The following is a 15,165-nucleotide window of genomic DNA, read 5'->3' as shown; positions in this document are numbered from 1 at the left end:
ACCAAGAACTACCTTTAACATCTAAGTATCTTCCTTTACTAGGCTGAAGGGAAAAAAGGAAATGCGAGTTAACAAGGTGACCTTTTGATTTTCAATTTTCAGGGATTTGTTCTGTTGTTTTCGGTGACTAAAAGGTACTATGAAATTACATTGTATTCTAGAAGAAGTCAAAGTAAAAAGAGAAGGCTCTGTTGGAAATAGCAGATGCTAAGTAAATTAGTAAGCAGGCCAATCCTTGTTTTTTTTAAATTGGTTATTTAAAAAAGAAAAAGAACAATTCCAACACTGGGCACCACTAACTAGATATTAACAAATTTCTTACAGACACATTTATTAATGAGAAAAAGAAGGTGCTTACTTCCCTGGGAAAATTTCAGAGATCTCAAATCACATCTAAAATTGGTGGCATTGGGGGCACCTGGGTGGCTCAATCGGTTAAGTCCGACACTTAACTTCAGCTCAGGTCATGATCTCAGGGTTGTGAGACTGAGCCCAGAGTCGGCTTAAGACTCTCTCCCCCTCTGTCCCTCTCTTCCACCTTAAAAAAAATAGATGGCACTGCAGTATTTCTGAACAAGAAATCATCTGGAAAACAAAGTACTAGACTCTTTACAATTCACTCCCTTTACATATAATTGTTCTCAGTATATCTATGTCATACCTTCTGCTTAAGATCTTTTAATCAATCAAATAAAACCTAAGGATGAAATCCAAATTTTTGTTATAGCTATAAATATTGGTAGGTGAATTAACAAGTAACTCTCTCAAGATCACAGTTAGTAGCATGTAACTACAGGATATTACAGTATACTTGCAGTTATGTGAAACTATATTATATGAGGGCACCCAGGATAACAAATGTATATAATACATTTGGGGACTTTAAGCATAACTTTAAAAATTTCGTCTGATTACAGAGATTATGGAATATTCAACATTCAAATATTTACTAAGCACCTGCTATGATCTACAATCTGCTCTCGGTGCAAGGGATATTAACAATGACTGATTAGTGATTTCCAGACATGCCACATTATCACTAAAATAGTTTGATAAACACTTCTATCAATTAGGAAAATAATTCTTGCCTACCTTCAAATCCATCCCTGACTTTGCTTTCTATAATGACTTATCCCCAACAAATCTAAACATACAGATAAAGGGAATACATTTAACGGTGTACATTCCTATAACCACCACCAAGATTCTATCATTAACATTCTATAATTTTATTGTTTAATCATGTATCTATCCATCCATCTCATGTTTTAATGCATTTCAAAGTAAACTGCAGACTTCAGTATACTTCCACCTAAATACTTCACCATGCAGGTATCATTAACTAGGATTCATTTTCCAGTTTTATTCCTGAGGTAAAATTTATATACAATGAAATGTATCTATCTTAAGCATGGGTCTTTAGAAAAAGAAAAATAATATTCATCTATTTGAAAATCCTAGAGAGCATACATCTGTTAATCAGGTAAAATTAGGCACTTTTTGACCTGGCTCCTGTTTGCCCCCTCCCACCATACTTTCTCTCATACCGCTGTCTTGCGTTGGTCAAAATGATCAAATCTGACAATTTCACATGGTTCAACTTCAGTCACACCATAATGTCTGCTGTTCCCCAATTGTGATACTCCTCCTGTGGGTATGCCTTGGTGCATGTGTCATCTCTGCCTGGAAGGCACCCCTCCTTCTCCTTCCTACTCTTTGTGCATCCTTTAAGACTAGCTTAGGGTTTACTTTTTTCCTCCAACCCAACTATACAAACCACCCCCAAATAAATTTGGAGGAGTCTCATCTTATGTGTTCTTAAAGCATCTACGCTCAAACATTATACTTATCACTGCATATTGCAACTGTCAATTTACTTACCTGCCTTCTTCAAAGAGTTCTGAGAAAGGCAGATATGAGACTATTATTAAGAGACTATGGGGCACCTGGGTTGCTTAGTCAGTTAAGCGTCCAACTTAGTTTCGGCTCAGGGTGATCTCACGGTTGTGGGATCAACCCCTATGACAGGCCCTGTGTTCAGCGCAGAATCTGCTTCAGATTCTCTCTCTCCCTCTCCCTCCCACTGATGCTCACACTCTCTCTTGAATAAATAAAAAGACTATATAACCAAGGATGTGCAGAAGATAAAAATCACTAGAATAGCACGAGAAAAATAAAAGCCCAGAATAAGTCTAACCAAAATGAAACAAAAACTAAGGCCCTAAAAAGAGCTTTTCAAATATTCAGAAAAAGACTAATGTCTGAGTAGACCTACAACTGCCCAGCAAATAAAATGTTAACAGACAATGTAAAACAGGGGTATTCCCATTTTATTACCACCTTCTACAATATTATCCCCAAAATGGAACAACAGAATAAACACTGTCAAGAGAGACTTTAAGGCTGAGGTGGATAAGACAGCAAAAGAATGGTTTTAAATGAGCTCAAGTTTCTAGTTATAAGAGAATCACATTCCATGGATAAAATTTCACAGCTACCATAGCTGATTTCTAAAAGCCACGGAGCACGAAAGCAACAGATGACTAACTTGTAAATGTTACACTCATTTTCAAAAAGGAAAAATGATAGATTATTTTTGGCACACCAAAATTTCACTAAAGAAAAGCTATGGTTGGGGCGCCTGGGTGGCGCAGTTGTTAAGCGTCTGCCTTCAGCTCAGGGTGTGATCCCAGCGTTATGAGATCAGGCCCCACATCAGGCTCCTCCACTATGAGCCTGCTTCTTCCTCTCCCACTCCCCCTGCTTGTGTTCCCTCTCTCGCTGGCTGTCTCTATCTCTGTCGAATAAATTAATAAAATCTTTAAAAAAATAAAGAAAAGAAAAGAAAAGAAAAGAAAAGAAAAGGAAAGAAAAGAAAAAAGAAAAGAAAAGAAAAGAAAAGAAAAGAAAAGAAAAGAAAAGAAAAGAAAAGAAAAGAAAAGAAAAGCTATGGTTGAACTAACCTCATTTCCTGTCTGGATAGGGTCATCCAACTGATACTTTGGGGAAACACCAGCCTCATGTACCATGACTTCACAAAAGGATGCAAGTTTTTCATCATATTCTTGTTGATATGTTGACAAACTAAAAACCAGGTAACTGTGCAAGAGAATCTGAAGTCGGTTGAATACCCAGTGTGACCTAATTAACTGCCAAAAAGTAAGGACCACGGCCCACTAAGCATTTTATAAATGATTTAGAGTAATATTTTTCAAACAACGTCTACAAATGAGTTTAACGGAATTTCAGGTCCTTGCCACTGTAACAGACTTATCAAATATGCTGACAGCCAACATACATCCTTAATAACCATAAAAACAAATCTCAAAATACAATCGAGAGCTAAAATGAACAAGATGGAATCCACACTTTAAAAGTTTACCATCAAATTAAAAACCTCCAATATTCAAGTGTAGAATGGGGTTTAATGTTGGCTACAGCAGATGTGAAAAAGACCTGTACACTTAAATTGCCCATGTGCTCATGAATCAATACTTTAGTATTATTTAAAAAACTAATGTAAAATCTTAGGCTGTACTGATGAAAAAAGTATGTAAAAAAAAAAAAAAAGAATGCAATATAATTGTGTTCTATGACAGATCCACTTGGAAAACTATTTGATGCCTATAAACAAAAGATGGCACTGCTGTTCCTCTTTGTTGTAATCATTTATAGAATCGAGTTAATTCTCCAACACCTTCTATGACTATTTCAGCATCCAGTCCACCATCTCTCACTAATACGTTCCTGTTATAATTCCTGGTGGTTCCAATGTCCATGTAGTAGATGATCCTATTAAAATACCCTGGCCTCTCAGACCCTGGACCTAGTTTTCTCCATGATCCTGTCCTTTACTCCTTCAGATGCCAATTAACCTGTAGACCTTTTCATTACTCCCTACACTGCCTTCCTGATGTCAATTAAGTATCCACCTCCTATTATTCCTTCTAGTACCGTGTCCAACAAACCTGTGACCCCACCAAGACCGTAACACACTAATCTTACCACTTCTTTTTGCTGTCCCTCAAACCCATTCCTCCCACCTGTACTCTCCTTCCCCTCATTCACCTTAGATTCCATTGTTCACTATTATCATCATTCTCTTGATTCAGCCTAAATTCTCTTGCCCTCTCCCTCTTTTGTAATCACCTGGCAAAACCCCAACTAGGTAAATTCAACTCTTCTGGCAGCTAACTTCGAGTGGGCCCTTGGCAATGCTGCCTGGCAATACTGCTACATTTCCCTAATCCATTCACTTCTACTGCCAGAAACTTCATTCCTTTTTCTAGAACCCCCTACTCCATCCTCATTCTGGGCTAACTATGCACCCTCGATCACAGACAAAATGGAATATGAAGAGAACATCTACATTTTCTTCCATCACATCTACAGACTTAGTTCTATCGAAAAACTTTACCTTTTCTCCTCTTACTGGATGAACTGTCTGGGCTCCTACTTAACCCTAACCTGTCCACCTTTATACTGAATCGCATCCCCTCTACCCTAGTGAGTGCTACAAGACAGATTCTTACCTCAATCTAAGAAGTACTTTTTAACAATCAGAGCTGACAAAAAGTAGAATAAATTATACCATAAAGTAATGGCTATTTAACTTAAGATCCCTTGACAAAAGGGATTTCTGTAGTAACTGCTAGTCCAGATAATCACTCACGCCCTCTCCACTCTAGGGTTCTATGGTTTTAAAAAATAAAAACTTGAAAAACCTTAGTATAAATTAATAGTATTAATTGGAACATACACTTTTCTCACTCTTGAATCTCTGTTCAATTCCTCAAGTTTTTTTTTTTAACACAAGGAGTCTTTAGGGGAAGAAAGAACAATGGAATGGAAGAATGATAGACTGTCACCATTTTCTACTACTTTTTAGAAACCTAACTATTTTGTATTCATTCTCACGCTGCTGTATTTCCAGAACTGCTACCTTAGAAACTCTCTTGGGAATATCTAACAGAACTGCATCCTCCAAGAACAAGTGTGTAACACTAATATTCTTATAATACCCTTCATTAGGTACTGTATATAAATTAGCTTGTGAAATTCGAACAACAATGTGTTTACTAATTGTATTTGATCTTTTAATTATTTAAACAACTGTCTTCTACAATTAACTATAAAGGGTGGGCATTAAAATGAAAAAAATTGGGTAAATGGGAACGATCACAAAATTTTACTTATTTTTGAGATAACAGCAGGCTAAATATATTTACCTTTAACAATCTTCTTCGCACAGTCATTATACACTTGCTCTTGAGAGGTGTTTGACTGGAACACTCGGTCAAATGCATAAGGCTTGGACTGAAAAACAGAAACAAAGGTATCAACGACGCAAATTAAAGGTGAATGGACCGTTCTAAGTTCCCTTAAAGATGTCATTATATATTTAACCTTCTAAATAAGGTACCTACTATACATTTATTCACATCACAGACTCTTGTGGAAAGGACCTTAGGGATCACCAAGTACAAATCCACTAGAATGAACTCCACAAAACCAAAAATGTCTGATTTAGTCTTTGTTATATTTCCAGGGCTTACCACTACTATAATAGGCACTCAAATATTGCTGAGTGAATTTTTATTTAACGACTGTCTACTCTGGCAAGTACTGAGACGCTATTTTCAATAATAATATCATTTTGCAGATAAGGAAACTAGAATCCTGAAAGGTACCAAAGGTGTTAATGACAAAATTTAAATTTAAATTCAAACGTCCTGCCAATTCAGAGCTCCTTCCCCTACTCCCATTAGGCTTCTCATTTTACTGCAATAGCTTCTCATTTAACAAACATTTACAGAATGCCTGGTATACTAGACATACATCTTGCTAGAATGATGACCAAGACAGACATACTCTCTGCTTTAGTGGAGGTTAACTGATAGTGGCGCAAACATCAGACAAATAATTAAGTGACTAGAATTCTGACTCTTGCAACAGGGTGCTATGAGAGCATGTAAGAGAAGAACCTGAATCTAGGAGAAGGAAGAATGCCAGGGAACCACTGTGGTGAAGGAATGTTTAAAAACTGAAAAAAGAGTAGCACCTAGTTCACTGCTTGTCTCTTCAATACTAGTCATGGGAGGGTGAGTGCAGGAAGCAGCCTAGGTACGGGACACATAAAGATCCTAAAGCAGAAATGAGCCTGCAGGCTACAAGAAACCAAAAGAAGTTGGAAGTATATGGAGCAAAGATCCAATGCAAATGACGACACAGTGAAGAAGACAAATAACATCTTAGTACTATTTTGAAAAGTTCTGACCTTGTGCATCCCCTGAAAGGATCCAGGGGACTCATTTAGAGAACTGTCATAGTCTGAAGAATGAGCCAGAGGGATGGAATGAAAAAAATTAGAGCACAGTGTCCATGCCAGTCAAGGAAAAGTCAAGGAAAAATTATCAAGGAGGGAGTGACTGTGTCAAATATAGCTGTGAGGTCAAGGCAAAACTGAAAAACATCCAATGACAAAGGTTAGATTGGAAAGAGATTTAAAAAGAATGGGAAGTAACTAAGTAGAGCAGAAATCTGGCTCTGGGTCCAAAGACTTTTTTTTTTTTTTTTTTTTAGGGACAAGATCTGAGCAAGTTTAAATGTTGGCAGGAACAATCTAATAATCTAAGAGAAAAACTGAGGATATACAGATGAGAGAGGAGGTCATGGAGGTTCTAGTATTTGAAAGTATACGCTTGCTCTCTACCCTCTCTTAAACGAAAGGAAGGAAGATAGATCTTAAATACAAAATACAATCATGACCATCCAAAAAATCCTTAACATTATAGAAGACTTCCTAGGCCTTAGCTAAAAAAGACCTTACATTTTAGGAACTATACTTCACAATCTCCTTCCCCAAAGTTTGGAGTAACAGTTACAATGAAAAGTACAATGAAAGAGTCACTCCTAAATGGCTATCCAAAGTCATTACTAATTTTCCTTCCCCTTATCGCTTCCCACTACCTAGGCTGGGAAACTAACCACCTGACAGCCTAGTCTCCTTGCAACTAGTGGCCGCACGACCCACCCAGTTCTGGATACTACTACAAAGTAAGTGATGATCCGCTGAGGGTTCTTGGGCAAGGATTTTGTTTTCCTGATAAAAAGGGCCATCTCAGCTGTAGCTGCCCTTTCTCCTTTCTAGAATGATGGAGCTGTAGCATCCATCTTACAAACATTAAGAAAAGTCAATAGCTTAAGGCTGACAAGAGATAACAGAGTCAGTAAGTAGTAGCAGCAGGGGCCTATCTCCAGACTTTAAACATGTGAGAATAATATCCTCTTACTTATTTAAACGACTACTTGTTGTTTGTTTGCCTTCTGCAGCTGAAAGGACTCTTAAAGGATATACTACGATGACTTCACTTTGGCATCAATTTAAAGCAGGCACCTCAATGCTGATTATTCTTTGCCTATGAGACAAACATAAAAGTGTCCTTTTGCTAAGATTCTATGAAGACATTAACCTTCAATTTTACTGGTGCAACTAAATTAGAGACAATCTACTCCTTTACTGATTGTACAAGATGTTATTTGTGATAAACTATTTTGAAAACACAAATACAGTCAAAATAACAATCACCAGCCAGAGATAAACCACGCTAATTTTCTGTATGGGAAAAGAAAATAAATTTTCCTCCTCGTGTATCCAGCAAACATTTATTTAGCACCTATAAGGTATCAGACATTGTAAATGAGTAAAGAATTTTAGAAATGTTATTTAATTAGTATAGACTGTAGGGTTCAAAGAACAGAGAATAAGGCTGGGTAGAATCTGAAATACAGGGCTCCTGGATGGCTCAGTCAATTAAGCATCTGCCTTTGGCTCAGGTCATGCTCCCAGGTCCTGGGCTCAATCGAGTCCCACTTCAGGCTCCTTGCTCAGTGGGGAGCCTGCTTCTCCCTCAGCCTGCCGCTCCCCCTGCTCGCGTGTGCTCTCTCTGACAAATAAATAAAATCGTTAAAAAAAAAAAAAAGGGTAATAGTAAAACCTGCCTAAAAAGTACTTTATGCAGGTATTTACTATGGCATTCCTTACGGCAAATACGTAAACTAAAAAATAAATAAGCTGGGATTATGTGATATTTTTAGATGTTATATCACTGTTAAATCAAAAATTAATTTATGTGCTAAGCATTAAGGTGACAAAAATCTTATTTTAATTCCAAAATTAAAGTATATTTTGTTATGTAAGGCAAATGTTTTTATTAGCGATCTAGCAATGAAGTTACTAACTGATGATAACTTCCTGGAATTTAAAACAAGACTCATGAAACTAAAACTTCTAATAGTCTACAATTAAGGGACATCTCTTAACTAAAAACTTTTCAAATAAATTATACAAAGGAAAACTCATGATGTGGACGTCCATATCTTACCCTGGTTCTTGGCTTTGAAATGTATATTATGTAGTCTTACTTCTATAAACCTTCAAAGATACTCCAAGTCATAAAATGCATTCACATCTGACTTAGGCTTCAAGGGGACAAAACCAAATAGGAATAAGCTTATTTGAACTGCAACTATAACTTAGATTTTTTTTCTTTTTAAGATTTTATTTTTAAGTAGTCTCTACATCCAACATAGGGTTCGAACTCACAACCCTGAGATTAAGAGTCGCAGGATCCACTGACTGAGCCAGCTAGGCACCCCATACCTTAGATTTCTTAAGTGAAGTGGTTCCTGTTTGTATCTGCAGAGACCAGGCTAAACAGCAAATCTCGTTATAAAGGTCACCCTCCTAGCAGGAATATACCTTTCTCTGGAATTCTGAATAGTGATCCTCAGATCACATGGGATTGTATCTTATCGGACTTTGCTTAGTTTGACAATGATTATTAGCTAACATTCCACAATTGTACAAGTACGTGATAAGGGCTGCTGCTATCTCTCTCTTTTAAGATTTATTTATTTATTTGAGAGAGAGAGAGAGAGAGAGAGCGAGCGCGCGCTCACATGAACCTGCGCACGTGTGAGTGCTCATGCACTCCCGGGGAGGGACGGGGGAGAGGATCTTCAAGCAGACTTTCCGCTGATCGTGGAGCCTGAAGCAGAGTTCAATCTCAGGACCCAGGAGGTCATGACCTGAGCTGAAAACAAGAGCCACCTAGGCACTTGGCTTCTTCTAATTTTCACTCTTAAGGTAATCAGGATCAAATACCGTATCATCATTCATTTGAAAAAAGAAATCGTGTTGAGCTATAGGCAAGGAACTGGACAAGATGATCTAATTAGGTTCTACTTTCCTTTAATATCAATGAACTACAACAGCCTGTTTTTGGTTCTGAGAGCCTCTACAGTATACCATAGAAGGAACGATGATTAGTCAAGATACTTAACAATACAAAAATGCACGTTCCACTTTTACGATGCATAAAAGAGTAATTTTTTCTATTGATTTTTTTTTCCTGGAGTTTTCAGCAGGCTTATTTCAACTACATAAGGTGTTACCCTTCTCCTCCTCTTTTGTGGATAACAGGTTCTCTTAATTTTATTTTTACAATAAAAATTTTTTAATTTTTATAATAAAATTAAACAATCCATTTATTTCATTTGTGTGACGTGGTATTTATACCTCTTCAACAAGCACTTAATTACCAAAAAAATCTGTATAAAAGGCTGTTAAAACACAGAGAAACACTATAGAATTTTAAGATGTGCCTGCCACAGGATCATATTATATTAAAATCACTGATGTAACAGGAAAAAAAGTTTGGACAAAAGTGAACTCAGATGAAAATGAGAATCCTTAAAAATTACTTCCTATAGGAACACAGGTTATACCTATAATTCAGTAACATTACAAACTAAAATACCTATCCTTTTATGTTTTGATTGAATCAAAGATTGTGTACAAAATGTCTTAAAATGATGTTTAAAATAATTTAGTTTTAAACACTGCACTGCAGCAATTCCTTCTTAAAACTGTTCATTTTGAATTAGGATCCAGCAAAATGAACAAAACAAACCTAGAGATTTTTAAATTTTAAAATTTCACTCTTATAAATTTTCAACAGCCTTTTAAAAAATAAATTCATTTAAAAAATTGAGAACTCAGAGTAACCAATAACTTAGTATATGCAAAAGATTAGTTCTTGAACGTAATGAACTAAACATGTTGCCTTACATTTCTTAAGGCTATGTGACTGTTGTATTTCTGCTTAAACTTGAAAAAAAAAAAAAAGACTAAAAATGCTTACCAGTTTACCTAAAGGCCAACTGTTTATTACTGATTCACAACTCAATCACCTATCCATTATTTCTATTATCATTTAAATTTATTCACATTGTTAAGGAAACTTACGTAAGAACTTACAAGAACTTTCTCCAAAGGAAAACAACCTAGAATGCAAGTGTGCTTACCGTGGTAATTGTTTTCTTTTAAGTCTTTCCTCATATGTCATATTTGGGCAGAAAGTTGCCTTCTCTATGTATTTTGTGAATCCTAAATCCTATCATCCTAACAAATGAATCTTGATAATACTTACAGATTTGTTTAAACATACACACAAATCTGCAAAAGTAAGACATTCTTAATACAAGTGTAAAAGGAAAATTGTTTTGATGTGTCAATCACTGTTGCAGCTAAATAATCACAAAAACTCTATGAAAAATTAGCAGCCAATATGCCAACTAACCCAGGTCTTGCAAGCTTCCTCTGATTCCATGTCAGAGATACCATCCTAAAGGAAAAGGATGACTACTTGGGTGCTTAACTTCTTAGTGTCACCATGATGTCATTTATAGTTTTTCTCATGAACTTGTTAGCAAAAAACCAGCCCGACAGTCTTCACACAGTAGTAGCTGGCAGTTTTTCATAATCTAATGACTTGTTTGCCAAAAGTCTACAGAGCAACAAAAAGCTATGACATTCACTTTCTAAAGTGGAACTCTGCAAACTTCCAAATAAAAACTCTTAAAGAACTTCAGTCCTGTCTTATATGTCAATGCTCTAATCATCAAGGTCCCATCTTCTGGGACACCCTTTGTCCTTTTTCCAAACTAAACTGTGCAAACAATATGCTAAATATGGAATGCCATTAGAGAAAAAATTAACATTGAGATTTTGTACCATGATAGCAACGAAGAAAAAAATTCTGCTACAATGGCATTACCAAGAAAGATAAATTTAATTTTTTTAGTCACAATTCACTGTTCTGTAGGCAGTGTCTTACTACCCATTTTAATCTTTCTGAACTGGGAATGCAAAATATTTTCAGAGACTTTTCAATACCCAAGATCAGACCTCAAAAAAATAAGTAAATAAATAAAAAATAAAAAAATCAACCTTACATTCTGGTTTCCCTGACAATGATCAGCCAACTCTGGTAACGTTTTACACCACAAAGGGCACAATTTCTCCATCCTTGATATTATCAAAATCAATTTTTCTCCAAGGTAGAAGTAGAAATCTAATACTAACAAGAAATTCAGTTCACTGATCAAAAACTTTTTTTAAAGCTTGCGTTTATAATACCTCGATACACAAAGCGTTAACCCTCTTTGCTATACTGTTACCCTATAAAACCCGGTAAGAGATTATAGGTCTTTCTGGGCACATACTTGACCCAATCTGAGCTGGCTAGATCTGCTAGAAAACTGACCACTCCGATTTCAAAATAAAACTGTCTTTTTACAGTCCTCGACTCGCCATTTATAATAGTTAACATGAACGCTCATTCATTCATGGGTGGTTGAACATACGAGATACAGGTATGTTTGTAGTTGTTCGGTAATTTTTCCTCCTCCCGAGAGAGAAATATGGTTCAACACGTAGCTGTATCTTCTGTTTCTATACACTTAGGTATGTTTACTACTTAAGGTACGGTAGGGCTGGTCTTAAACCTCAACATTCCTAGCTGAACTTTAACCTTGCACGTGTTACAAATGGTAAACTCGGGGGTAGTCCAAAACAGCAACAGTAACTGCACACATACACACAGAAACACAGGCAAATATACACTAAACTCTCCTCGGACAGCTCCTCCAGCGCCCCAGGTGGGGGAGTGTCCCAGACAGAGACCAGGCGCCTCCCTTCTCTGGGCTCTTAAGACCGGGGTGGGGGCGATCCAGGAACACCCGTGGAGCCGGGCAGTCTCCCTCCCCATGGTTATTTGAACCGGCAAACTCTACTGGGGGGGGCGGGGTTGGGGAACCACTGTTCGTTCTCAATTCTGCACCGCACTTCCCTGAACTCCGGGCCCAGCCAGGCCCAAAGAAGCGGGACGGAGTATGGGGGCGGGGGTCACTCACCGCAATCATGACCGTGTCTTCTCCCTGAAACTTGGCGACGTACTTATCGCCGCGGTTCACCTCAGACTCGTTGAGAGGTCTGAAGCGACACATCACTTTGATGTTGCACTCGGCCGGGTCCGCCATCTTCCTCGCTGCCGGAGGCCGGGAGCCACTCCCCGCCGCTCAGTCTGGAAGGAAGCGGGCCCGAGCTGAGAGTAGGGGTCGCGAAGGCCAAGAGAGTCAGCCGTCTGCCGCGTCGCGCTCCCCCCGGCGCCAGTGGCCGGGGAACCCGGACTCGCGGCGCCGGCGCCGGTAGCCGTCGCCCTGAGGCTCACTTCCGATCCATCATGGCAGCCATGGCGGCGGCACGGGTGGAGAGTCCGCGGTTCCTCAGTTTCTCCCTCCTCGGGCTGGGCCAACTACAGGGGCTCGAGAAGATTCTAGACCCCGGAAAAATCGCTCCCTCCTTCTTCGGAGACAGCAAGCCGGGCACGCCGTTTGCCCGCCCAGCTGTCCGCTCGCCGGCTCGCCAGCAGCCTCCCGATCACTCCCGAGGCCGCAGACCGGCGACTGGGCGGCGGGATGGGCGGTGCGCGAGGAGCATGGCGCACGCGCGGCGGGTTCGGGCGCCGTGACGACCAATCCGCGTCCGCGTCGGCCGCGCCGCCGCCCTGCCGCCGCTTTTCGCCCGGGGGTCGCCGATTCAAGTTTTACCGGCCGCTCACTTGGAGAGGTACCTTCGGTTACCTCGCCGCCTGGCCCGGTAGCAGAACTTCCCAGGCGAACGGAGACGCGCTTAGCTTTCTTTTCTGCAGGGGTCAAGGGATTTGTTAAAACTACCTTATGTTGTAGTTTATTTAAATACAGTACTATATTCCTAATAAGGAAGTGTTTGCTTTCTATTTGGTCTGGAGATAAAATTGGTCCCTAGTCTGCCTTATTAGAGCGCTTTGCTAGAGAAAAGATTTGAATGAAGGGTGAGGCTCGGCCCTCCAGTTTAAGCGGTTACTCTTTCCTGAGAGAGTGAGTTGGGGAGTCAAGAAAGAAAAAGGAAATTTCTCCTAAGGAATGAGGAAGATTACTGAACAAATGTGGAAAGCAGGGTGAGCGGGAAGAAGGCCCTCAGTCAGTCGGAGGTCCCACTTCTCTGGTAATAAATATATGGAACTCAACCCCGGAGGAATGACTGACCTGAGTCATTCCTGGATAAAAGGCCCTGGTAAATCTGTGGATTACATGTCTAAGGAAAACCACTCCAGAGTGGTTTTTTAGAAAGGTGGATACCATAATGGCTCTGAACGAAGTCGCTCTGAGATGCTGTGAAAGGAGAACTGCAGAGACAATCCGGAACCCTACATCTGGTTCTCGATTTTAGTTTGTAAAATGAATGATTGCATTATAAAAAGCTGCAGTGCCGTCTTCGCCCAATCATCCACATACCTCCAGAAATTAACCCGTAGTTCAACAGATACAGGTTTGTTGATTCACTGCAATAAAGAGCTCACAACTGAGGAACTGTGGGGCATCTCACCAGACAAAGGAAAAGATGGGGTTACACAGCTCTGGGGGAAGTGTGGAGTTTGGGTGAAATTTTAACGAAGTTGTGTTTCAGTAGGCTCCAAATAAAGCAGAGCACTGACATCACGTCTAGACTACAAGTGGACCCAAGGTCCCGTTTCCTTGGGAACTACAAAATTAAGGTAGATGTGGAATGTTGTCTTCAGAACACCTGTCACAAAGCTCTGAACCTGGCTTGAAAGTCAATCAAGGCTGCTTCTCTATGTCTTAGATCCTCCAAGCAAGAGTAGGATGTTTTATTTTTACTGATATAATTTCAAATAGTGATTCTGATAGTCTATAATTTTAGAGAACAAAGTTTTCAGTGAACAAGAGAATAGCCGTCACTCAAAGAAGGAGGTTGTGGCAGGTGGGCCACTAGTTTTCAATTTTTGCAACAGGATCTCATGAACACCCTGTTCTCTTCCCTCTGCTCTTTTCTCTGAGCCCATTTCTTCAACAACTGCTAGACTCTCTTATGTTCTTATCTACAGCCCTGACCTTTTCACCTGTGTGACATTCCCATCCCTCTTGCTGCGTTGGCACCTTGTTTAGGATGCATTACCTTAATGTCAAATTTGACATTCCAGAGATCAAATTAATTATCCTCTGCTTCCTGCCAATACTCTGTTCAACTTTCCAGTTTGATTACCAGCATCAGCATTCTTCTGTACTCCCAGATTAAAACAGTTCCAGTCACCTCTAACTCCACTATTTACTTCATCCTCTACACGTGAAGAAGAGAAATATGGTAGTCTGTATCTAAAGTTCCTCAGCTTCTCCTTCAGCATGCCCTTGTGTCTTCGCCTGAGAAGATCTGAGGTATGATTGGTCTAGAGCAGTGGTTTTCAAATTCTCCATGGAGTTGGGGTTCCAAAAAGGTGACTCAGGAGATTTTGTGGTATGGGCAGGGAAAGGAGGTTGATGGAAGGGCCAAAGAATTAAGTCTGGAAACATCTGTTGTTCAGGGCACTTCAGGTGCAACTCTTGCCTTTTCCTTCTTCCTGCACAGTAGATGTGGAAGCTCAGACTTTATGAAAACAAAATCCAGAAAGGGAAGTGTCTTGCAAGAGCCTTCTGCTTTCAGATCTGACATACACACTTTTTTCTGGTCAAAGAAGCATAAAGAGCCTGACCCTGCACAGGACCAGGAAGGAAAAAAATACTATGTGAAAACCAAAATATTTCTAAAAATTGTCCTGTCACATTAGTGAGGAATAGTGGTATCAAGCAATAGGCTTTAAGAATTATTTTCATAGGGGCAACTGGGTGGCTCAGTTGGTTAAGTGGCTGCCTTCAGCTCAGGTCATGATCCCAGGGTCCTGGGATTGAGCCCCACGTCAGGCTCCCTACTCCCCTTGCTTGTGC

General features: G+C 39.4%; 1 protein-coding gene across 1 annotated transcript in view; it reads right to left on the bottom strand.

Moving 5' to 3' along the window:
* Positions 1-12,833, bottom strand: part of KIF5B (kinesin family member 5B) — a 41,189-nt gene extending 28,356 nt beyond the window's left edge. The window contains exons 1-2 of the mRNA XM_045786418.2: positions 12,259-12,833; positions 5,229-5,316 (exon numbers count right to left, since the gene is read on the bottom strand). Of these exons, the coding sequence (XP_045642374.1) occupies positions 5,229-5,316; positions 12,259-12,384 (214 nt within the window). The 5' untranslated portion in view covers positions 12,385-12,833. The remainder of the gene's footprint in view (positions 1-5,228; positions 5,317-12,258) is intronic.
* Positions 12,834-15,165: the final 2,332 nt, after the last annotated feature.

This window comes from Ursus americanus, chromosome 31, assembly GCF_024610735.1.
Source record: "Ursus americanus isolate L20-20 chromosome 31, mUrsAme1.1.p, whole genome shotgun sequence".
In the NCBI taxonomy this organism is placed as follows: domain Eukaryota; kingdom Metazoa; phylum Chordata; class Mammalia; order Carnivora; family Ursidae; genus Ursus; species Ursus americanus.
This window is presented reverse-complemented; position numbering and strand designations above follow the sequence as displayed.